This window comes from Silene latifolia, chromosome 1 (genome assembly GCF_048544455.1).
Source record: "Silene latifolia isolate original U9 population chromosome 1, ASM4854445v1, whole genome shotgun sequence".
NCBI lineage: Eukaryota > Viridiplantae > Streptophyta > Magnoliopsida > Caryophyllales > Caryophyllaceae > Silene > Silene latifolia.
The window spans coordinates 18,525,818-18,552,182 of record NC_133526.1 but is presented as its reverse complement, the minus strand read 5'-3'; the positions used below and the strand labels follow the sequence as shown (position 1 = coordinate 18,552,182).

Genomic DNA, 26,365 nt, shown 5'->3' with positions numbered 1-26,365 from the left:
TATGTATTCATATTAGTATGAAAAAGATAATAAAAGATAAGCAACCATTATCTTAAACTTACTTTACAATTGTATAATGTTGTTAATGATGAAGTGAGTTGTGTTCACGTACATAATAACTTTCGACATTGTGTATTTGACATTTTACAACGATATATGCTCTACACATTTATATATTCAAAAAATACAAGAGTAAAGTATAGATTTTTTAAACTTAATTATACATAGTATCTATATATACCCGTGCAATTTTGCACGGGTTCTAAACTAGTTCTATGTTGTAAGACGATTTCACAGGAGTGTTGCTGATCTAAAAATACCCAAAAACTGGACGTGGTAATTGAATTGGAATAAAAAATATTCATCCAAGTCATACTCATAAAATACACTTGTCAACTCATCACAAAAACAAAAATTAAATAATTTGTAACACCAATAATTCAACTCTAATAACACCTATACTTGCTTACTAGTACAATATTTCGGACCATTAGTCTCAAACATGGCTAGCATCACCAACAACCAGTCAAAGGAAGATGATGAACAATATTCAGAATTGCAAGGAAGGCAAATTATTGGCAACAATCATGATCTTACCACCCAAATCATACTTCACTTACCATCAAACTCAATATTCAATCTCAAACTCACATCAAAACTATGGCTTTCAATCTCACATGACCACTTATTCATCAAAACCCACGCCCTTCGCCACCCTCGAAGACTATCAGGAGTCTTCCTTCGTTATGTCGCGCAACCACAAGCCTCGTCACATGCCTATGTCGCGTCTAAATCAAATGACAACACTACCCCAGTGCCATTTGTTGCTGCACAAAACTCCCTAGGTTTGAACATTGTACAATCTTGTAATGGTCTATTATTATGTTCTTGTTCGGACATTGAGTACTATGTATGCAATCCCATGACAATGCAACGGAAACAAGTTCCCCTTCCTAAGGGAGTTCGTCCTGGTGGCTATTTCGGGCTTAACTTGGCCTTTGATCCTAGACTCTCACCTTTCTACAAGATTGTTTGTGTAAGCAAACTTTTCGGCCATCGATCAAGGTATTAATTAACTCCTTGTTTATCTTTGCGCGAAAGTGGTAATTAGCCCCTTAACTTTGTGTAATGCTCAAATTAAGTCTCTTAGGTCTTTTCTATACTCCATAACAATCAAGTCCCTTGGGTCTCCAAAAAGTTCTATATTTTTTCAGACTTTTATTATTATTCCCTCCAATTTTCTATTATCTTCTCTCTTTCCCTTTTCACCAAGTTTGATTATCTTTTCGCTTTTCTTTTTTGGTAAGTTTCATTCATTTTTTATTAATTTCTCTCCTTTAAAAAATCAACAACTCCCCCTACTTTATCTAATCTTTATTAATTATTCACCCTTTATTATTTTCTCTCCCCTATAAACTTCATAACTTACAATACTTTATTTTACTTTATTCATTCTTTCTTCTCCTTTCTTAATTTTTGTGCCCAAAAGAAATGGGAAGATAATAGGAAATTGGAGGGGTATTATTTTCTTACATATTTGTTTATTATATTGTTGATCTCCCCGTTTATTGGAATCATATATACTCCCTCTCATTCAAAATAAACCTCCCTATTTCCTTTTCCGTCTATTCACAATAACCTCCCTATTTCCTTTTTTGGTAAGTGTTTGTGTGGTCCAAATTTAATTGTATGGTGGGGTAGTGTATTTGTGTGGTTCAAATTTAATTATATGGTGGGGTAGTGTGTTTCCTTAATATTTGTGCCAAAATGAAGTGGGAGGTTTATTGTGAATGGGAGGGAGTAGCATTTATTAAATAAAATATTCTTCAATTTTTAATTAATAATGGTATGATTTGATTATAGCTCGAATGTGCTCGAGATCAGTGCGAAATATTGACCTTGGCCGGGCTCAGGTTAGGCTAGCCCCCCTCAAACCTTAAAAAAATGAAACTCGAGCTCAATTTATTATTTTATTCTCTTCCCTTTCTAAATTTTTAAATCTTGCTAAAATTAAATATTTTTAAATATAAATATATTTATGAAATACTAAAATATTAACTTATATTATAAAAATAATTATACATATTAAAATAATAACTCCTCCATTTCAATCAATTTACAGCCTAATACTCCCTTATATTCTAGATAAACCTCCTTATTTATGGGGCACTAGAATTAAACAGAGAGATTAAAATAAGGTAAAGTATTGTAGTGGGGTTCGGTAATTGGAGAGATAAGGTATTGTGGAGTATTATTGTGGGTGAGGTGATTAAAATAAGTATTGTTGTGTGGTATTATTGTGGGGTAAGATGATTAAAATAAGTATAAAACTTTACTAAATAAGGAAATAGAAAAGGTATTGTGAATAGATGAAAAAGGAAAGAGGGAAGTTTATGTAGAATAGGAGGGAGTAGTAGCTAAAGAGTAATCTAAGGCCATACTTTTATTTTTCTCATTAGTTTTAATCGAACATTGATAGTAATTTGAGTTTCAAATGATGGCTTCTTGTTGTAAATAAACAAGGTTCCAATTGGAGGTCTATTCTTCAGAGACGGGGCAATGGAAATCGGTAGGTGACCCGTTTATCGAGACCGACGTGCTTCACTTTAAGCAAGGTGTATTTTGCAAAGGAGTCATCCATTGGCTCAAAACAACATCAAGTTGTCTATATTTTGATGTCAATAATGAGTGCTTAAGATCAACCCCTGAGCCTCCATTAGGGAAACAATGCGCTTCTTATTCTCATGAGTTCTTTGGCCAATCCAATGATCACCTCTACTTCGTCGTCAAAAGGCATCTTCCCAATTTTACTCTCCTACAAATGAAGGACGATTACTCCGGTTGGTTCGTCAAAAATGTCGTTAATCTCGATGTTTTGGCTGAAACATTTCCTATTATGGCAAGGAATCTTGATAGGACACCGCGATTTTTACTACTTTATGAATGTAACGTGCTATGTATAGAAGAATCAGAGAGTGGGAGCGACATTGATGGTGACGATTTAGAGCTTGTGCTATCCATGCCGGGTAAAATTGTTCGGTTCAATCCTCGAACCAATGCCTCGAGAGAATTTGGTGAATTGGTGCGTCAACCTTACAATGCTTCTAGTTGGTATAAGGACTTCTTGGCGTATGAATACTTTGAAACAATCTGTCCTGTTTGATCATTTTATTTGGTGTAAAATGTCTTTACAAATGCTCGGTTTTGGACATGGAAAGTTACTGTTTTAGCATATTTTGATCGCATGTTTATTACTCCATATTAGAAATTTGTCGTTTTAAGGGTGATTTCTTGTCATAAAATATTCGCATTTATCTCGTTGTGAGTTATGACCTCAGTATTTGCATTTTTTAATAGTTGAGTTAAATTTACTCATCGATTAGTGTCAAACTATCAACAACAATATCCATATAAATAAATTAAAAATTGAAGAGTTGGTGATATTTGGAGAGCTTTCCATTGAAAAAAAAAAACTTACGTAAAAGATTTACGTAACTTAAATGGATTTATGATAAACAGCTCATTTGCTGGTCAATATCTAACAGTAAATTTTGCCGAGGTTTATTTTAGATAAAAGAGTTTAGAAAGCTTAAGGAACAGCAAAGTTGAGATGGCCGAGTTGGTCTAAGGCGCCAGATTAAGGTTCTGGTCCGAAAGGGCGTGGGTTCAAATCCCACTCTCAACATTCTAATTTTTTCTTTTAATAAAAAAAAAATTTCTCCCCAGTATTTCGTATAGATGGACCGTAACCGGTAAAGCCCATTGTTATTGTTGTCACTTCCGCCCTGACGCCCAATTTTCTTATACGTGCGCTTCAATTTCATTAAGATGCCCATTTTTTTAGGAAAAAGGTCATTTTATTAATGAAATTATTTTTTTTACATACGGACTCTTTCACATTACATATATCTTGTCATTAACTTTCCTTCTAATACCCTTCTACCATCAAACATAATCAAATTATTCTATCTTTCGAAAACCTAATCTAATTGCTCAAAGGATTTCAATAATGGATCTTAATTCACTAATCAATTGAGTAATTTAATTATTTTTCAATTGTATTATTGAAATTATTAAGGTTTATAAGATACCGATTAATTGTTAATGGGAATTTAATGTGTCACTATGAACATACCATCCGCCCAATACTCTGCATTCTCTTTTGGCTATTGTGGCACAAACATTCTGATATTAAGGTGAATCTACACCATTGCACTATTGGAGGTTGCTTATGCACCAAAGATCCCGTATATGCCACACTTACCGTTTGGTATTCTCTAAATGCTAGACCATACATGCGAAAGGTTATTTCATTGAAGACACATGCGTTAAATATGGTTAACAGTTTACACCATTCGCCTTAATAAACGGGTCTTACACCCACACAGAAAAGTATTCATAAGAATTTGTTTAACCACATGAACGTGGTGGTCGGAGCAAGGGTGGCCGGGACAGAGGATGTCGGAGCAGGGAGAATAGAAGGGTGGGGTAGATCGGTGACTTCCGGTGAGTTGGGAGGGAGACAGTGGTATTTAGTTTTGAGTGACTGAGATAAGAAAAAATGACAAGGATAAAATCGTAAAAAACATATGTAAAGAGTAAAGTTCGTATGTGAAATTGTGAAAAAGCCTATTCCTTTATTAATTTTTCGGATAATTATATATCTATAAGAAAAATTGACAATATCCCCTCAATAAAAAAATTGACAATAACTGCCTATTACTCGCCCATTATTCATTATATTTCATTTTAGGAAAAAACAAAACTATTAAGAAAATGGATTAAGTTTGATAATGACATTAATTAAGCCTTTAAATAGAGCTTTGGATTGAGCAAAATGGTTGGAATTTTACAACTCATAATGAATTTCTTTATCATAAACCAATGAAAAAAAGTGTTTTTATGGGATGTAATTAAGAACCCATAAGGCCATAATCCATTTACTAAATGAATAGGCCAATTTACGTTTTTTCCCACCTAAAATTTTATTTTCTAATTGGGCTTTTTTTTTTTGCATTCTACTATGGGCTAATTCTAATATAAAAATTGATTACTAAAAAATATTTTTATTAACCATCTATTCTACTAAGTGCTAAATGACGTAAAAAATATTGCCAGATTATGTAGATCGCATATTTTATTATTTGCTTGCCATAAAATGTAGATCATATATTATATTATTTGATTGCACGGATAATGATTTCAGCAAAATATAACTTCTTATCCTGCCAAGGATGATTATTTGATTGCATATATTATTTTGCCCCAAAAAGTATATACTGTCAATCAGATCATTGCCAAAAATTTGGGTTCATATATTACAAATCTCGAAATATATCTTTCACTAATCAAAATATATAAAATCATTGCCAAAAAAATATTCCGTCAATCATGCCAAATATTGCACGTTAGATAATATATCTACAAAAAATGTCTTCCAATTACCATTACTCATAAGACAATCTTTCACTAATCTTATATGGCTTCATATATTACAAATCTCGAAATCTTGATATTTTGCATATGTTATTCTGCAAATTATAAGTGATGGGAACGGTCAACGTATCTTGGGAACGTTAAACACAGTTGAGATACGCACTCTAGACTGCCTCGGCCAGGCCGAGGCGAAAACAAAAGAGGCACTCAATTAATAACGTAAGAAGACAACTCAGACGAAGACGAGAAAAGACCTCGGCCAAGCCAGAGGCAAAGTGAAAACGTTTACAGTTAAGATAAACAACTACTAGCGCAAAAAGACTACTCAGAAAAATAGGGTAAAAACCTCGGCCAAGCCGGAGGCAAAAGAAACGAGCTCGTATTAAAAATGTTCAACAGATTACAAGAAATGCAGACGACGGCCGTCCCCATAAGGATAAGCCCAAAACACAACCTACCAAAGTTGTACAAAATACAAAGAAAAGCAAAAGGTTACAGACATGTCATTTAAAGCGCCAAAAGATGGCAGGGAGGAAAGGCTTAATAATTGGCTCGAGGCAGTGAAGCTATCCGAGACACCGGGTGAGCACGGTGACGACCGCCCGTCTCCTATGCTCCTGCTTTGTCGCTTGCCATCGCGGCGGTGGCGGCACCATCGTTGATGGGCGACCCAGCGGCTTTCTTAGCGACCTTAGCCGGCGGCCTCGGCCTCGGCCTCGGCGGCCTGTTTGCCCTCATCCTCTCGGCTTCCTCCTTGGCCGCCTTAGCCTTCTCAGCAAGGGCTGCCTTCTCCGCGGCCACCTCTTCCTCCTGCTTCACCCTCACCTCCTCCTTGGCCTTCTCCTCCGCGGCTTTCTCTTTTGCTTCGAGCTTGTCGTCAAGCAGCTCGTCAAATTTGTCCCACGGAAAGGAGCCATCAAGAGGGAAGAGCTCCCCGATCACTTCCCTGGCAGCTTCCTCGGCCAGGTCCCGGTATTGGGCACACATGTTGGGAAGCATAACGGTTTGGAGCGTCTCAATGTCCTGCACATATTGGGCGATGACAGCGTCCTTGTTCCGGTTCACCTTACCCTGGGCCTGAAACAGCCCCGAATTCATTCCTCTGCTTTGGAAATAAAGGTCGGCGTGCCTCTGAACAAGGTCACACTTCTCCAGCAGCTTAGCAGCTTCAGCCGCCGCGGCCTCAGCCTTGGCTCTCTCAGCAAGGACCTCCTTTTCAGCGTCCTCCCTGAGTTTTCTCTCAGCCAAGAGCGCCTTCTCGGCATCTCCCTAAGCCTCTCGCTCATTGAGGAGATCCACTTCACCTTCACGGCCACCCTCTTGGTGGCGGCAAGCTCAAGAGCGGATTGAGCCGCGGCCTTCTCCTCGCTCTATAATACGAGCACCGGTCAACTCATTCCACCTCGCCGGCCTCTTGATCGGCCTCGTGCTTTCCGCTACAAGCTGGGAGGGGGAAGCCTTCGGGATGAAGAGTCAATGGTGACGTTCGATCACCCGACTGCGGTTGGGAGGGGAAGCCTTCGGGATGAAGAGTCAACGGTGACGTTTTGATCACCCGGACTGCACAGGGCTCTCCTCCACTTCTTTTCGGTGAGAACGGCGGTGCCGACGGTTGATCTACAAAAATCAATTAAAACATCCGCGTCAGTATACATGGACGTATCGGAAAGCTTTGTCATCGGAACGCCTAATTAACCGGCTAAGCACGAGCCACGGGATATATCCGTACCATGCTTGGCCTTCTTGCTCGGAGGACGCATCTCCTCGCAAGCGGTGCAGCAGAGTGGCAGAGGTATCGCAGCAGGGGTGGGCTCTTTCCTTTTTACGGATAAGGGGAGATCCCTCCGCATCGGAGTCCCCCCCATCAGTAATGTCAACGATCTCCACCGTCTCCTTCTGGACTGAAGGGATGGAAGGTGGAACGGACGTCGATGCCGTCACCGCCAAAGATTTTGATTTTCGCGTTCGGCGCGGCATGTTACTAACAACCCTCGCCTGGGCCGCCTCCACATTCAGGCCTTTCAGTTGCTGATCCATCAGATCATTCGGCGACGTCCTGCGATCGCGGGCGAGCCTTAGGGTGCAAATCAAAGAACGGTCTTATCCTTGTGCAGCCCCATCCTCTTAAGAATATTCTCGGACAGGTCCGCGCCAAAGTGATCTGCAAAAGAAACGAGGCAAGAGTTAAGCGAGGAACGAACCGAAATTCAAAACGGACAGAAACATTGAGAGCAGTCATGGGCCTCACACCGACCCCACTCACCCTGTGCCAGGGCCGGTATGAGGCCGACATGGCAGAGCAGCTCATCCTGAAGAATGATCTGCGTTGGGGAATCCATCTTTTCGACGCCCCACTCTCGTCCGTCTCAAAGAGCCTCATCGCTTGACCTCTCATCCTCATTAAGAGGACCTTGTCGGCGTCCATCTTAAGCTTTTTCCGTTTAACCCATCTGTCATGCTCCGCCTTAGTCTCGCACCGCAAATTAACTTGGTGCTGGAAGGACCGGGGCAGCGGATAGTCATCCGGCACCTCAATATACACCCACCGATCCTTCCAGTCTTTGCAAGAAGACAGCTTATCAACGGAGATGTAACCCGGCTCCATTTGCACACTGTACCATCCGACGCGACCAGAAAACGACGGCCGAAGGTGGTGAAGCCGACGGAATAAATTAACCATTGGGACCTCCCCCTTAAAGAGACAGAGCCAGACAAAGCCGACTATGGTCCTAACAGCCAACGGGTGCAGCTGGGCCACAGCGACGTTCATGGCCCTAATGATGGTCATAACGTAATCATTCAGCGGAAACCGGAGCCCGTACTCCAGATGCCGGATATATACGCCGGTGCAACCCGGTGGAGGGCAACAGATGGCCTGACCCCTCTCAGTGATAACAATTTTGTATCCCCTGCCAAAGAAGAAATGGCCCTCGAAAAATGTCTCGCCGGAACAACGGGCGAACTTATGGGTCCAAGTACGGTCAGGGCCGACCTTACAGGGTTCGCCGTGATCCATGACGTACTGCCTCCCCTCATTAGGATGACCCCTTTCAGCGTCATCACCAAAATCATCTCCGTCATCATCAACATCATCATCATCCTCCCATTCCTCCAAAATTTGAGGGTCAACTTCAGGGGAAGGAGACCTAGGGCCCCCAGACCTTAGCGGGATGGCGTCTAGCACCTCCTCCTCATCAGGACGCGACGGAGAACCCCCCGGCGTCGGTTTACTAGTTCCGGCATCACCAGAAGACATGTTTACAGCAAAACTCACAAGTTAAAAAGAGAAAAATTTGTTGGTTTACCTTGAAGAAAAGTACTAGCCGGAGTAGTGACACTGGAAAATAGAAGAGAAAAGCCCTTGAAAGTCTAAAGAAAATTTTTGAGAAAATGAAATTGGTGGCCAATTTCAGGGATTAACTGCCCTATTTATAGGGGAAAGCCCATGAAGAAGGACCAATCAGGACTCAGCCCATGAAACGTCAGCCAATCAACAAACAGACACGTGTCGAACATGCAACCACGGAATGTCAATCGTTGCAACAGTTGAATGTCAATCAATGCAACAGTAACCAAACGTCTTCAACACACCCCTTCATATCTCTCTGCCTGTTCATCTTCCTCAACAAAATTCCTAAGTACCCGTTTCTCCGCCGGCAACATGATCAACCAAGCCAGAAAGCACCGGCCAGGGGGCAATCAGAAACAACCGGCACTCTCCACCCTGGTCTCAGCCAACGTTATTACCTTTTCCACATCGGATGTCCATTACACAACCATGTGGAGGGGGGATATAGTACGGCCTCAGCAGAGCCACGCCGAGGTAGAAGAAGCCGGAGCAGAAGTTTTGTCTTGCGCAGAATATACGCTCGGCATACATCGGAGCCCATACCACGGCATAGACTACGCTGGGGGCAAATTGATGGGGCATATTCTGCACCCGCTGACCAGTCAACATATTGAGCAAGGTCAAAGATATCCACAGCAAGTCAACGGCTTAGACAGCCTAACCGACGAGGCCTGTCGGCCTGTCAGATGGGTCCCGCCGGGGCAACCAGCCAGCCGGTGCACACATCCGCGAACTCATATCCAAGGCCCCTCGGCGGTGAGTCAACAGGGCCCGCCGGCCTGCCATAGGTCCCTCGGCCGAGGGGTAGATCAGTCTTTCCACCTGCTAGCCACTTGGCCACTTGGCCACTACGTGACAAAAGGTGAAAGTCTATAAATACTCCTCTACTCTCATTGAGTAGGGGATCCACAATTTAACCTAAGAATCACTATTCACCTGGTAATATCTTCCTTATCTCTCTACAATACGTACTTTGCCAAGTAACAACAACTTACCTCTCTAAGTTACTGACTTGAGCGTCGTAGTGAGTTCGCTCGGCCCAAAGCCGAGCCCTCAGTTTGTTCATCATTTCAGGAGACCGCAAGGAGGATTCAACCAAAGACGTCATTCTACAAGCACGGGTGGTAACTTATAACTGCTCTGGAATTACACCCGGAACAATAAGATATCAAAAAATCACTGCCAAAATTAAATTGACTAATAAACTTGCAAATAGTATCCTGCAACTTATATATATAGACGAATAAATATGATTACCAATATATACTCAACCTTCTACACAAAAGAATAAATTATATTAAGATTAAGATACAATCATCCTATATTCATGGCGGCATCACAATCTCGACGCTTCAACTTTATCAAAGATGTCAACAACACCAAGGAAACTTGGAGGTTGAAGGTTAGAGTTATCAGGCTGTACGATGTACCATCATGGACCAATCTGAAAGAGACAAGTCGAATAGAGATGGTGTTCTTGGATGAAAAGGTAATGTAATTTAAAGATATATATGTCAAAATCTAATATTTAAAATAACCCGCTTAATTTCAATTTTATATTGCCCCTACAGAATGACAAGATTCAAGCGTCATTCAATGATAGGCTCATAAGACAATTTCGACCTCTTCTTCACGAGGGGGAACTTTACAATATTAGCAACTTTTTGTTACTAGAGAATAACGATAACCATAAGTCATGCCGTAATAAGTGGAAAATAAATTTCCATAGGAATACTTCTGTTAGAGAGTGTGCTGAAATTTGACTATAAAAACCAAAGTTTGGATTTGAATTCGTATCATCCCCTATCTACTAAAAGAATAGGTGAACTCTAAAATTTTCCCTCCAAAAACATTTTTTAAAATAAGGAAGCTATTAATAATTTATAAGATATTAAATCTTTTATTGATGCTATTATTTGAGAATCACTTGACTCATACTATGTATAAACAAAACTATAAATCGTTTTGATTACTTTCATGACAAAAAAAAATTGAGATAATTTATAAGTTAGAATTATTAGTTTTGTGGTATAAAAAATACGTTTTTAAAAAGATACATTTCAGCACATTACTCAATTCTCTTAGATTAATTTTCAGTTTTAATTTTATTTTCTCGAAACAAAATATAATAACGAGAAAAATTAACAATTAATGAGATACCATTATTAATTTACAGTTCAATAATACTCAGTTTTCTTGAATAATTTTACAATTTAATTTTTTTCTTATATATAATGACGTGGAATATAAAAAATTAAGGAGGGTTTAATTTAGCATGATTAAGTAACACACACTACTACAGATACAGCCTATAACAACGGGTAAAAACCGTTGTAAAATAAAAAAGCGGACGTTGTTAAAGCGGCCGTTGTAGAAGGTATTTACAACGGTTTGCTTATTTAGTGAAACCGTTGTTAAAAGTATTCACCACGGTTAAAAGCCGTTGTTGTTGGGTGTTCTCCGTTGTGGAAAGTGTCTCAAAATTTTGGAGGGAATAATATAACAACGGTTGTCCTATTTATAACCGTTGTTGTAACTTTCCCTCCAAAATTATGAAGTCTTTTGACAACGGGTTTATGTTACATACCCGTTGTTGAAATTATTAGTAACAACGGTTCTTTGTTTAATACCCGTTGTTGTAATTTTACCTCCAAAATTGTGAATACTTTTAACAACGGTTCTTTGTTTAATACATTGTTGTTGAATATTATCGCGGGTATTTGTGAATGTCATTCACAACGGTGTTATTTTTATTAACCCGTTGTTAAAGGTATTCACAACGGTTTTTTTTAGTAACCGTTTTTATTACGAACTCCTAATGTTTTGAAAAATTTAATTTGTTTCATGCCATTCAAAAACCTCGCATATATCAAAGACACCATATACCAAAGACCAAAGATAAATCACAAATTTGGGTTCATCGAACTCAATACATTCAATTCAACCACAACAAAGAAATTTGCATCATATATATATATACTTACAAGGAGTTGAATTTACATGAACTAATAATCATTCCCTAACTTCAACAAAAAATTTACTAATAAGTTGATCTAAACTCTGAGTATCATGCATTTCTAATATATTCTAAGACGTAGTTGCCCCACATGTCTCTTACCTCGTCTATATCTATATTTGAGTCCGCTCAACTTTTCGACGGGTTGATTGCATACTGCGGAAAAAACAAAGAGAAGACATTATGGTATATATAGCAGCAAGCAAGACAACATAGCAACATCATGGCATATATAGCAGCAAGCAAGACAACATTAGCTCTAATTTAAAAAAAGTAATAAACACATTATTAAATTACTAACCTTTGGAGGAATAATGATATATCTTCGCCTAATAATCTCCAACATGAACCGACAAGCGTAGTATCCACATTGTATGCTATCTGGTTGGCGAGGGGCCTATTATTACATAAAAACAAACAGACGAGAGAAGGCTTACATCAGAATCTTGAACTTTAGGTATTGTATTAGTATTAAACACAGATTTTGCACTTAATGTTATTGTATTTGAGCACGTACCCCTGTTATCGTAATAAAATCAGGGCCAACATCAGAATCTTTCGTGGGTTGATCCTGCTCGTTTGCTCTTTTCTTCTCAAAGGCCCTTTTTTTAAAAAAAAAAAAAGGAGGCAGAAACTCATTTTTTTAGGGGCAAAAATGAGCTTTTTTCTATAAATAAAAATTGAAACTTAATGTTATTATAAATAAATCAGTATTATAAACTTACATATTAATCAAGCGCTTAAAAGTCTCGCTTGGTTGCTGATGTAAAGAGTCCAACCAGAAAACTTTTTTCTTTGTCGGCATGATGGCTGCTAGCACCCAATGAGTCCTACATCAAGAGACATCATCATTATTAACAAGTACATATACTCCCTCCAAGTTTTATCAATCTTCCCCTTTCAATAAAATACTCCTCACATATATTAGAGAAAGGGGAAGATACATATCACTTGGAGGGAGTATTAGTTATGAAAATGCAATTGTAGGGGGAAACGTAATATTAATTTGTTTATTACCCTTTTTCATTATAAACGCCAAAAATCAGCTTCTTGTTTGTCGTCAATTGCTGAGCAATATAATCTACCCGTTGTTCGAACGAGAAATCCAAAATAAATAAAGATAAAACATAGGGGCACAGGAATCCGTAGTGATCAGATGGAATATTCTTCTCGGGGATCACTCTCAATTGCAATATCCTACATTATTACGGTATTAATTCCGGTATTTAAAACACTATCTACCTAGTAGTCAGAATATTAGACTATGAAATTATTTATTAAGAAACTTACTTCATCCAAACAAATATGTGTGATATATCAATCTGGTCTAGTCCAGCCCATACGGCTAGCAGATCCCATGATATAGCAGCTTGGCGCTCAGCCCCTAGAATATCCTCCTCGAGCGGAATAATTATCAGTTGCTCGGAGGCTATGCGATGGCCAGCCTCCTCATACAGTCTCATCATCGTCCCCGTTCTTACTTTTTGCATGTAATCCTTCCCTTTATATATTGTGGAGTTTATACTCCTAACTTTCACTAGGGAAAGAATGAGTCTTTGATGTGGTGCTACTACCACCAGCCTACACATGTAGTATAGATAATTAAAATAATAACAAATCCAAAGGTAATAACATATCCTAGTTGGAGTAATAAAAATAAAAGCGTACTTAATTAAATACATACCTCATCAAGTTGTTGTGAAGTCGAGGTCGTTGGCATGTCTGTGGACTTAGGCTTATCCGCCAAAGCCGCCTTTTTTGTTCCCTACAAAAAAAAAATAACATATAAAAACATTCAACAATTAAAAATGTAACACATATATATATATATATAAAGGTGTTTCTTCTAACCCCAACTGCTTTCCGCTTCTCGGCGGAGATATCTTCGCCAAGAAGATGTGAGTATCCAGGCCATTGGATGAAACTTCCAAGCGCATCTCCCAGAATGGTAATGTCGTCACGAATCGGGACAGGAAGTGGAAGTTTTTCATGGCTGGATTGGATTGATGTAGTTATCTCTACTATTCTATGATTCGGCAAAAGTTTTTCGCCATGAACTACGTTTTTCGATGCGGGTTTGTTTTCTACGAGACCCGGCCAACACGCACATGTGGCTTTTCGATTCTATTAGGGTCAAGCAAGAATAAGCGGCCTCTTGTTTACGGCCTGAGGAATATACACATACATACATTATTATTATATCTTTGCAAAAACGCTCAAACATTCAAAAGGTTTTGCAAAAACGCTTCTGTCTCGGGCCGATTTTTGCACAAACTTCAAAGCATTCATATAAATTTAACTAATTAAACACTTCATGCATACCTTATTGAAAACAGGGAACTGACTTGAAGGGGATGTATCTTTATTTTCCATCACCGTCTTCTCATCAAGTTGCATCTCCTTTTCGGACCCATTATTTACCTAATAAAATTAACCAATTCAATGGCACCATGTCGAAGTTGGCGGTGAACACACCCCCGATCTTACCCAAAAAAAAAAAAAAAAAAAAAAAAAAAAAAAATAAGGAAGTATATTAGGTACCTGATCGGCTTTAGTTGTTACAACTTCAGAAGCATTATTAGGTACCGATCCTTCGAATCTCGTTGACCGATACTTCCTTCTCATGTATTGCCAAGGTAGTAGCGGCCTCTTCACCAATCTGTTGTACCTTATTATTACCCCCTTTAGAAATGACATCCTCCATCATCTTCACTTCTTCTTCGGAAAGCTTACCTCCAAAGATTCAGCTTTAGTAGTACGGATGCCATTAATCAAGTCTGCTTGCCAAGAATGTAATGTGTCGCAATTTTTATCCCAACAATAACATGTGAATTGAACTTAAATGAAAATAATAGAATAAATGTTACCATGTCGGCCTTCTCAGACTTAGTCTTCCTTTTCTTCTTTATCTGGGCAGTTTTCCCATAATATTTCGTTACTCCAACCTGTAACGGGACGCCCCTCAAACGACCTGGATGTTCGGGTCGGCCGATCGCTCTAGCAAGAACGTCATTACGACCACTTGGAGTGAATTTCCCTTCTTCTACCTCTTTCAATACGTTATCCTATAATATATTAAATAAACTTCAAATTATATTTGTGACTAAAATAATAAAGTTAGTAATGAACTCGTCTTAATAAAATAATGCTTACTATGTTGGCCAAAACTTCCACATCGTATTTGTCATGCGACGACCGGGATCCTTTAGGCGTGTGCCCATGTTTATAAGTTACATGCCGATCCACCTCTTTCACTCCCTTTGCCACCTACACATTAACATGGTAACATTTATACACGTAAATGTGTATCAATGCAAGTCCAAGTGTGATTAAAAAAATAAAGTCTCACACAGGGCAATAATGCATGCTACTTACGAGGTCCTCTTCTATCTTTCGTCAGACCGCCTCGAGAACCATAGAATTTCCCCTTCTTGCATGAAATGTTAGCACGATTTCTTTTGCTAACGGACTTCAAATAATTATATAAAAGCGCAAGTTGATGAGATAATAAAAAGATTATATAAAGGACTCATTAATTAAAAAAATGATAGGTAAATCGTTAAAAGGCGAGGATATTTAACCTGAAACTTCTCAGTAGTTCTCATCTTTTTGAAAAGATCCCATTCTTCCTGCTTGATGGTGGGACACTTGTTTTCCGGTGGGCTCTTACGCATCTCCCCCGTTGCCTTGTCCACATACAACCAATCCCTAGCAACGGCACACTTCCACTGCCTGTGGACATCCGCTGCCTTATGCATTAAATACTCATCATGGCTTATATCGGGTATAATAAAGCCTTCCTTTATACGAGCCAAGTATAACTCCGCCAATTTTGGATTCAAAGTTCTAACATCATCTAAATGGATAGGCACAAACTGTCTTGTGCAAGCACCAATCCAATTGGAGAAAAGACCCGCATTTGGACCAAAGAGGGAAACCCTTCTCACTCCATGTTATTTCGAACGGTTTGTTTAGCGGCTATAGCGCAAGGACTCTCTTGCACTTCGTAGCACCCCTCTCACCAGGCTTATTATCACCAGGCTCATTATTCTTTTGACTTCTTTTACGTTTTTCACCCATGATAATCCTAAAACCCAAATATGAATGATATAGTAAATGAACAACTTAACAACGTACATGCAGAGTATTATCTAAAACCCTAAACCCTAATAGGAATGAAAATTTAAAACAACAGATTGAGCTTCTAAAATCCTAAACCCTGATAAGAGGAGTAAAGTAGATGATGCGGGATGATAAAGATAACAAAGAAAACGAAAAACAAACAGATGCATGAAAAAAGAAACAAGATGATCATCTTAAAACCCTAATGACGAAACACAAAATTAAAGTGAACATACCTGTTGATGATGATGATAAAGAGAACGAGCAGGAAGGCAACGGAATCTGGGCTTCGGAAACTGGGCGACGGCCGGCGACGAGAATGTAAAAAGCGAGGAAGAGAGAAGAATTAACACAGGATACCAACGGTTGGAGTAATAATGTTGTGTGTGTTTTTGTGTATGGCATGCTGGATGGGTTTCTATATTAGTTTTTTATTAAGACAAACTATTGACAACGGGTGCTCAAAACAAAACCGTTGTTGTATGTTATAACAACGGGTCAATAAACGTTAACCGTTGTCAAAATTTTATTACAACGGGTAAACTATACCCGTTGTAATATATGTTCACCAAATTTGCGCCAAAATGAAATATGTCAAAAAATATAATTGACAACGGGTAGAGCTACTACACCCGTTGTTGAAAGTATTAACAACGGGTAATTTAAATATAACCGTTGTTATTGTTGAACCTCTTTTTTTTTTAAAAAATTACTGTAATTCCATTACAGTCCAAACCTGTAACAATACATACTGCAACATTATTCAGCAATTTCAACACCAGCATCCACATCTAATAATAAGATCAAGAAAATAAGACAACTTACACAAAGATGCATGCATGCATGCATCTTGTACATGTCCCGATGAACTATCTCGGGATCGGGACGTTTCTTGGATGTCATAGTTTCTTCGTTAACCCAAATACCTTCACCATGGTCATCACGCATATAGATGCTTTCGGTGTCCTCATGATCAGTGTCAACATCGTCGAAATAAGATCTGAGTGGTAGACCGATCCATTCCCTCAAAAACGACATCCTGATCATCATCATCATTATCGGATGGACTACTCCTTCTTTTCCTTATAGACAGTACAACAGACCACTTCTTATCCATAGGATCGGTGACATAGAACACTTGTTTAGCTTGGGATGCCATTATGAAAGGATCATCCTTATTATTGCCAACCTTACCCAGATTGACCAACGTAAATCCCATCTTATCCTTTCGGACACAATGGATGTTGTTATCAACCCGGTTACATCGAAACAAAGGCAGTGTGAAATCAATGTAATCTAGTACCAATATTTCTTGAATAACACCATAATAAAGGCATTTTCCCCAAATAGGCTTTTTATCTTTTGAAGTAGCAAAGTGCATTGCCTCAAATTCAGAACTCACACCACTATTTTGCATTGTGCTCACCTCATCTTGCTCGCGGGTGTAAAAAGTATATCCATTAATGGCAAAACTGTTGTAAAAGGTGACCCTGGCATTTGGACCTAAACCAAGACGTAGTAACCTAGGAGAGATGTCATCACCAGTTTGATCAGTAATCTTTGTAAGACAATATTCCTAAACCACTGGAAACGTCTTCGTATGCTCGTTCGCAATCCACTTCTCGGTCTTGTTTTGGTGATCGTATTTGAGCTCATCTTTGTGTTGTTGAATATAAGGTTGCACCTCATCTTCGTTGTTTAGCACATACATGTGTGCTAAATGCAACATTTCACGTGTCACAATTTTTTCAACCCGGCCCCTAATACCTTTTCCGGTCATCCATTCACTATGACGATTCTTAGGAACGCCAATCAACTCCTCAGGGAGAGATGAGCGTAACAATATGAAAGAGCTTCGTCTAAAATAGCGCGTTCAGCAATACAACCTTCCGGACGATACCGATTAGATGTATAGTCCTTGTAGACTTTCATCAATCTTTCGAAAGGATCTTTGGTATCTCAAGTACACGGGCCCAAGGTACAAAATCTCCTTAACCAAGTGAATGGTCGGATGAATCATGATAGTGAAGAAAGAGGGTGGAAAATACATTTCCAACTGACAAAGAGAGGTTACAACGAGGTCCTGCAATGAATCCGCGTCATCGGGATCGATGACTTTTCGCATATGGTGGAAGAAGAGACAGAATCTAGTTATAGCATATCTTACCTTTTCAGGTAAAATGGAACGAATAGCCACAGGTAGTAATTGTTGCATCAAAGTGTGACAATCATGTGACTTTAACCGGGTGAGTTTTAGGTCTTGCATCGACACTAGGCTTTTGATGTTCGACGAATAACCATGTGGCACTTTAATTCCATTCAAGCATGCACAGAACTCTTTTCTCTCATTCCGTGAAAGGGTAAAAGTCTGTGGCGGTAAAAATGTACGATTACTCTCTTCTCGTGGTGCCAACTCTAGCCTAATACCCATCATTTTCATATCTTCCCTAGCTGCGGCGTTATCCTTTGTTTTACCGGGAACATTCAGAAGGGTATTGATAATATTATCACAGACATTTTTCTCAATGTGCATGAAATCGAGGCAATGCGACCTCCAGGTCGGCCAATATGGAAGTTTATCAAAAAATATGGATCTTTTCTTATACCCACGAGTAGACAATTTAGAGCCGCTCTTCTTCCCATAATCTATCTCAATATGCTTTACTTTCGATAAACTTCATGCCTACTCAAAATTCTAGGAGGTTGACGAAGATCTTGTCTTCCATTGAATGCTTTTCGCATCTTGCGATAACAATGGTCATGAGACAAGAACCTCCTATTTCCCATATACACATACTTACGAGAAGACTTCAAGTATTCGGACTCGATATCCTCCCCACACAATGGACAAGCCTCTTTCCCATGAACTGTGTGCCTAGAAAGGTCGCCATAAGTCGGATAGTCAGTTATTGTACACAATAACATCGCTCTCAAATTGAAAGTTTTGTTCTTATATGCATCAAATACTTCTATCCCACTATCCCACAACAATCGCAAATCATCTAGAAGAGGTTCCAAATATACATCTATATCATTTCCAGGTTGTTTAGGGCCGGAAATTAACAACGACAACATCAAATACTTTCTTTTCATGCACACATATGGAGGTAAGTTATAAATAGCCAACACTACGGCCAAGTACTATGTTGGCTACTCATGTTTCCGTGTGGGTTCATTCCATCAGTGGACAGCGCTAGACGTAAGTTTCTAGGTTCATTGCCGAACTCGGGATACTTAGCGTCGAACGATTTCCATTGCTTACCATCTGCCGGGTGTCTTAGCTTTCCATCATTTATTCTTCTGGTTTCATGCCAAGTTAACATTTTTGCATCATCGGGATTCGCATAAATCCTTATGACTCTTGGTATCAATGGAAAATACCACAACACCTTAGCCGGGATCCCTTCCTTATCCTTATAACGCCACTCCAAACATTTAGGGCAATTGGTTAAGTTTTGATATAATTTCCGATACAATATGCAATCATTTGGACATGCATGTATTTTCTCATATTTCATACCCACTCCTCTTATTAGTTTTTTCGCCTCATATGTCTTAACAGGTAGAACATTACCATCAGGAAGCAACTCCTTTATCAAGGCTAAAAAACTAGTGAAACACGTGTCACTCACCCCATTTGCCCCCTTGATATTATACAACTTCACCACAGCCGACATTTTTGTGAACTTACAACCAGGATAAAGAGGTGCTTCAGACTCACACAACTTCTCATACATGTTGTTAATAAGGTCATCCCAATTACTAGTGTCATCACCTACATCTTCAAAAGCAATGGAATCATCATCATTCTCTTCATTATCTATAGACCCAACATTCAACTTCTCTACTTCCAACTCTTCCAACTCAAAAAACTCGGCAAACTCAGGATCATCAGTTAGCCTTTCGTGTACCTCAACATCATCTTCTTCAGAGTTATTCTCTTCCTCTAATGATTCCCCATGAAAAATCCAAAGTGTATAGGATCGACTAAATCTCCACTTTTCTAGGTGTATTTTAACGTCCGGAAAAGCCATATAGCTAATATTACCGCATCTTTCACAAGGACATGCAATACTAGAAGAACCTTTCAAATTGTTCGAAACGAATTCATAAAATTCAGCTAAACCATCCTTGTAGGTGCGGTCACTCATATTTGCATCAATCATCCAAGTTCGAGTCATTATTCTACATTCGTAATAATAATAGGCAACTAATTCAGAAAATACAATAATAGGCAAACAAATAAACGAAATAAGCGTTGCTAAGAAACATATATATACCTGATTGATAAACACGCGCGATGAGGGAGAGAAGACGTGACAACAGTGACGGAGATGAAGACAGAGAGACGATCAGGGAGGAATGGAGGATGATATAGTAGCAGTATTAGCTTGTGTTTGTGTTTGTAGCGTATAGCAGAATAAAGCAATATGTTGTTCTTAAGATTTTCATAATATTAATAACAACGGTTATTGAGACTACAACCGTTGTTAAAACGTATTAAAAACGGGTTCTAATATAACCGTTGTGATTACTTTTCACTAATTTGGCGCCAAACCATTAACAACGGTTAAAATTTAACCGTTGTTATTAGTTTTTTTATTAACAACGGTTGTTTAAGTATGACCCGTTGTTAAAAGAAATAACAACGGTTAACAACGCATAACCGTTGTCATTAAGTTTGGTAAAATTCGCGGAATAAATTCTACAACGTGTTTTGATGATTTTCGTGAATAAGCGTTGTTAAAGGGCCGTTGTGGTTGCCTGTTTTTGTAGTAGTGACAAAAATAAAAACTTTATAAACACCGCGCATTAATGCGCGGGATTTAAATTGGTTAATTTACAATTCCAATAAGAGAGAGAGTCCGTAGGAAATGTAAAACGACATATAAAGAGTAAAAATTTTAATCACCTAAAACGACATATAAAGAATCATTTTTTTTATCTATTCTATTTTGGGTGTCTCATTCATTTGTTTATCTTTCTTTATTGATAAGGCTTTTGATCGGTAATTTGATCATCCAATTGCATTATTATTAACTTGTCAATTGTCATCTAATAACAATAATGGTCTCCTCCTCCCTACTTGGTCTTTGTGCCGAATGTAAAGGTGAACAAATGACGGAATAAAGGGAGTAACTATTATAAATATTTGGAGTTGGCAAAACATAGGTTTATATTAAAATACGGGTTTATATTAAAATTCGTATTTACCCAACTCATAACCCGCTCGTTTGACCGTTTAACAGGTCTAGTCGTATGTAAATTTACTAAGATTCGACAATAATGATTAAAAAAATGCGTAAAAGTCCAATTAACAACCCTCTCACTTGCACAAAGAAGTGACGCAATCTGCTTCTCAAACTGAAGCTTTAGCTATCCTATAAGCTCTTAATTGGGCTAAAAGACACCAACTTATTCACGTGTGTGTCTATTCGGATTGCCTGCTGGTTGTTGTCTAATTATTGGATTTTTACTCCAGTTAACATTGACACTAAAGTCATTGTTGTCCAATTGCGGCTGTTATTTTCATTATCTTTCATTTTGTTATGTTCCTGAAAATTAGAAAAAAAAAATGGCTCATAAATTAGCTAAGAAAGTGGCTGTTATGTTCTGCATTTTTTGCCCATCTTATCTTTATAAATACAGAAACATTTCATGCATCCACATTGATTCACGTCACCTTATGCAGTTTTTTTTCTTTTTTTTCCCATAAAATAAATTGTGAGCCCCTTTGTCAGTTAGTTTAATTAATTATTTATTTTTCATTACGGATTAACCGTATTTATAATCTGATAAGTTAATATGTTTATATAATGATTACTATTTCTTCAATTTTACAATTTATAATTTTAAGAATATTATGTAAATAACATAATATAAAATATCAATAAAATGTTCCCAAAAATTGAACAAATTAAAATTGATAGAATAAGGGCCTTTAGAAAATTATGGAGTAGTTACATCAATCTTAAATAATTTTTTAAGCATGCAATTACCAAATTTACATATTTTCTAATTCTAAAAAAGAAATTATCATTTGGTTCTCATGAAGTATAACTATTACCAAAGAAAAAAATAAGGTAATATTTTTTATGACTAATGAAAAACAATAAAGAATCACAAAAAATTACTTTAAACGCTACAAGGGAAAATAATGAATTTCATCACTACCGCTGAAAACAACAAAATAAAAAAAATAAAAAATTGGTTGACACGGACATGACACAAAATTTAAATGGGTCGGGTTAGTTTTGAACATTTTTTACACGAACCCGACACGAATAACCCATTTATTTAAAAGTGTCATACTATGTTTGGGTTGAGTCAATAAATCAACCAAACAACTTAAAAATAAGCATTTTCATTCATCATTTTTGAGATATTATGCCTATAAAGCTTGGTTTATTTGCTTAATTTATTGGGTTAAATGGGTTAAGTGGATTAAGTAGTACATTATTTTTGATACTTGGTCCGTCGAATTTGTCCAAATGTACATAATGTCAGGCCGTTTTTCCAAGCACTTCAGTCATAGCGTCGTCCCTCGTCCCAAATGATAAATTCACATAGTGTCCGTCTTCAATGAGGATTTGTGTAAAAGTTGTACCTATTTTATTTCACCATCGAATGCATCTACACCAAAATGGTGGAAGTTCCATCCAATAATTCTATTCACTATAATCGTTTATTACATTAATATTTTCTTAAAGTTAATCATTATATCAATGTTCCTAAAAACATACCCGTACAATTTTGTACGGGTTTAAAATTAATGTAATCTACCATGAAATTTTTCAATATTTAAAATGATATTAGACTGTTTTAGTTGATTCTATATTTATGTTTCTTGAATTGTATTGTAAACTCTTTTACATTTTGACAATTGTTTCGATTTTATAGCGATATTTACATTGTTAGCTATTTATTATTTTCCATACATTTTATTTAATATACTATATATCATGTTTTAACGCTGAATTCTTGCATTTTTTTCTTCACGGATTTAAACATGCATGTCTAAGTTTCAAACCCTTGCAATTTTTGGACATGTTTTAACCTATTATCATTATAAAAGAAATAGAGTATAAAATATTAATGTATTTTGATTAACATTTTTTAAATGTTAATTATTATATCAATCCTCTTTATTAAACAAACAACCACAGTGCTGATGTGTCAGCCTGTGGTTGAAAGTCAATTATTCAAAGTGCCTATTTTACTGACCCCACTTTACTAACCCACGTTCAGTGAAGATTTAATTTGTTTGGAACAAGATTATGTTGACAATTTTGACAGATGATCAGAATAATTTGATCACATTAATTCATTAAATTTTTCTTCCTATTAAAATTAATTAATTAATTAATATAGAAAATATTATGTTTTTCTACCTTATCAAAAAAATATAAAAAATATTAGAATTATTATCATCAGATTTAAAATAAATAAAGAAATCCAGGTTTAATAAAACAAAGTAACATTTTAAATAAATATTCTTATATAAGTTGCGGGTAACATATTTAAAATTATAATTTCAAAAAACATGAAATAAATGAAAACAAGAGAGATCCAACTCGAAATGGAGATGCAAATACGGAGTAGCATAATATTACCAGTATTAATAACAGTAAAAGATATAATCTATTAACAGCGGAGTATATGATTAGTATTTACCACTCCTAAAATTAATAGGGTAAAATAAAAAGGAGAAAAAGGATTTAAAAAAAAGGAGAAAAACAAATTAAATCCGTAAAAAAAGGTTCAAAACGAATTTAAAGATGACAAACTTGAAATTCTTAACAACAATAAGGACCTCCATAAAGATTCAAAAATGATTTTATCAATTCTTATTTTCATGGATGAAAATCCAACACTATTGACCCGATCCACATCATCTGTCAATCAACGGTCCAGATTATTATTGAGTAATTGATAATGTAATTAAAATAATTATTAATTTTTGGAATAAAGTAAGAATATTGGAAAATGTAGTTAAAGAGAGGGGGGAGGAAGAAGAGAAAAAATTACAAGAGATGAAAATATGGAGTTCATAGTGAGCGGCGGAGGAAGAAGTAAATAGGGTTTTAATGAGGAGTGATAGTGCATTTAATCTTTTTTTCTTCTTATTAGAGGGTTTGACAAAAATAATGGTAGGTGTCAAGGTATAGTTCAGGTGCAATTTCAATTTATTACTTCGTAGTTTATGGAGATTAGACTAAGCAATTGTTGCATATAAATGATTTTATGTATATAATTTTTTTTGTACTTCTTCCGTCCCGGTCAATTATTGTCCTTTGGTTTTGGCACAAAGACCGAAGAAAAAGAAGGGCCAATTACCAATTGACAAGTGGAAGAAATTGAGGGTGAATGATCAAATTGTTCATCAAATTCATTCTTAAAATAGAAAGGACAACAACTCACTGAGACACCCCTATATGGAAAAAGACAACAAATGACCGGGACAGAGAGAGTATATTATTTTAAGGGTAAATTGATTATTACTCCCTTATATAATTCACTTTTTGAAACTTACTTCCTTATATAATTTTTTTCGAAAATTACTCCTATAAAATGTCACATTTATCAAATATTGCTCCCATTTAACGACTCCAGTCAATAAAATAAAAATATTCTATTCAAAATTTAAAATTTGGTACTAACTTTTGCTGTTTATGACTATATTGTCTTTAGTCTTATTATATTGAAGATTTCAACTACACCGAAAGGAATAACGAAATTTAACAAATTTGGGAGGAAGGAGCTGAATTTAACAAATTTGGGAGTAAGAGTTGATTTAAATTAAGCATATAATAAGGCTAAGGGTAATATAGTCATATGCAAGAAAAATTAGTACCAAATTTCAAATTTTGGAGGAAATATTTCTATTTTGTTTGACCGACATTACTGAATGGGAGCAATATTTGAAAAGAGTTATATTTATGGGAGTAATTTTCGAAAAAAATTATATAAGGGAGTAAGTTTCAAAAAGTGAATTATATAAGGGAGTAATAATCAATTTATCCTTATTTTAACAAAAAATATGAAGTATGAGTCACATACTTATATGCGACGGGTTTGATAAAAATTTTATAGATAACACGTCTTATATATCATTTACTTTTTAATCATTATATATTAATATGATAATATCACGGGTCTAAATATTTGACAGTTTGGCTAGATTGGTTAAAACGTGTACGGGTCACAATTATCATGTTTGTCGTGCATCAATAATTAACAATATTCGCTTTTATTCATCAAATTTTTTACATTTGCTCTTGGTTTGGGTATTTATGACTTCACTTGCATGTGACTGTTAAGAGTATTTATAATGTGTAACCAAACATATAAACCCCTAAAAGGAAACATAAAAAATCGGTTTAATAAACCGAAAAAGGAATATGTAATAATTTGATAAAATAGATGTACGAAATAAAAATCGGATTAAAATTGTTATTTTAAACGTGCACGGATCAGTTAGGCTAAATGAAGATTAGCTTTAAAAATTTTCACGGGTCTAACACTATTCAATCTTATGCAATTTTACTCATTTTGTGTTATTTTTCATCCTAATAATTTTGTTTAATGTATAAGCCAAGTCCGTATAAAGTCGCCCGAGTTATAAAACAAAGTAGAAACTTAAATTTAGCTACCAAGTAGACATCATACTACAATAACTACTCGGCTAATTGACCATAATGTATCATTTACACTAATGTGATTGAAATTTATAATTCAAATCGGGAAACTTAAATATAACATTAATTTAAAATTGTTTAACCAAAATGAGAAAGAGTTTATTACTTTGTTTCAAAAATTTATTTGTAAAGATAACTAAATTTAAAGGGAGATAATTAATTAATATAAAAGTAATCTTAAATGTCAAAACTTTCTACAATCCTATCTATTAAACGAACAACTACAGAACTAAGGTGTCGCCATGTGGTTAAAAGTCAATAAATCAAAGCACCTTTTGTCTTCCCTGATTTTCAGGGGTCACTTTTATAGACTAATTAATTACACAGTATTTCTATTACGCGGTGTGAAATGAATGTAAAAAGTTTTATATTTAGATCACAAATGTAAAATCTCTACTGTAAATTATTTTTAAAAAAATAATTGACTAAGAAAAGTGAAACAAATGGTATAAGAATTAAGAAATAGAGGAAAAATATAGAAATATATAATCTAAAAAATAAACAAAATCATCCGTAAATATTTATAACTCCTATTAATTTCGAAAAATAAAAAGAATACCACAAATTTGTGTAACAATAACCATATTGATAGTAGTATACTGAAATCAACTTAACTAATTTATATTATCTTAAGCGAAATTCGCCATCTACTATAGTACTCCGCCGTCAATTGTTTAGAAAAGGAGTAATAAATAGGAGGAGAAGATGGAGGAATAAAGATGGTGAAGGACTAACGAGAAATGA

The 26,365-nt window shown here is 36.5% G+C and overlaps 2 protein-coding genes and 1 non-coding gene across 3 annotated transcripts; all 3 read left to right on the top strand.

Moving 5' to 3' along the window:
* The first annotated feature begins 397 nt into the window (after positions 1-397).
* On the top strand, positions 398-3,220 carry LOC141653929 (F-box protein At5g07610-like). The gene is made up of 2 exons (XM_074461804.1): positions 398-1,065; positions 2,524-3,220. The coding sequence occupies exons 1-2, from the start codon at positions 503-505 to the stop codon at positions 3,161-3,163; spliced, it is 1,203 nt and encodes a 400-aa protein (XP_074317905.1). The 5' UTR covers positions 398-502; the 3' UTR covers positions 3,164-3,220.
* Positions 3,221-3,604: 384 nt separating this feature from the next.
* Positions 3,605-3,685, top strand: TRNAL-AAG (transfer RNA leucine (anticodon AAG)). The gene has a single exon. It is a non-coding gene; the product is annotated as a tRNA-Leu (tRNA).
* Positions 3,686-10,112: 6,427 nt separating this feature from the next.
* Positions 10,113-10,548, top strand: LOC141641306 (uncharacterized). Its single transcript, XM_074449978.1, has 2 exons — positions 10,113-10,274; positions 10,357-10,548. Exons 1-2 carry the CDS (start codon positions 10,113-10,115, stop codon positions 10,546-10,548), a joined length of 354 nt encoding a protein of 117 aa, XP_074306079.1.
* The last annotated feature ends 15,817 nt before the right edge of the window (positions 10,549-26,365 follow it).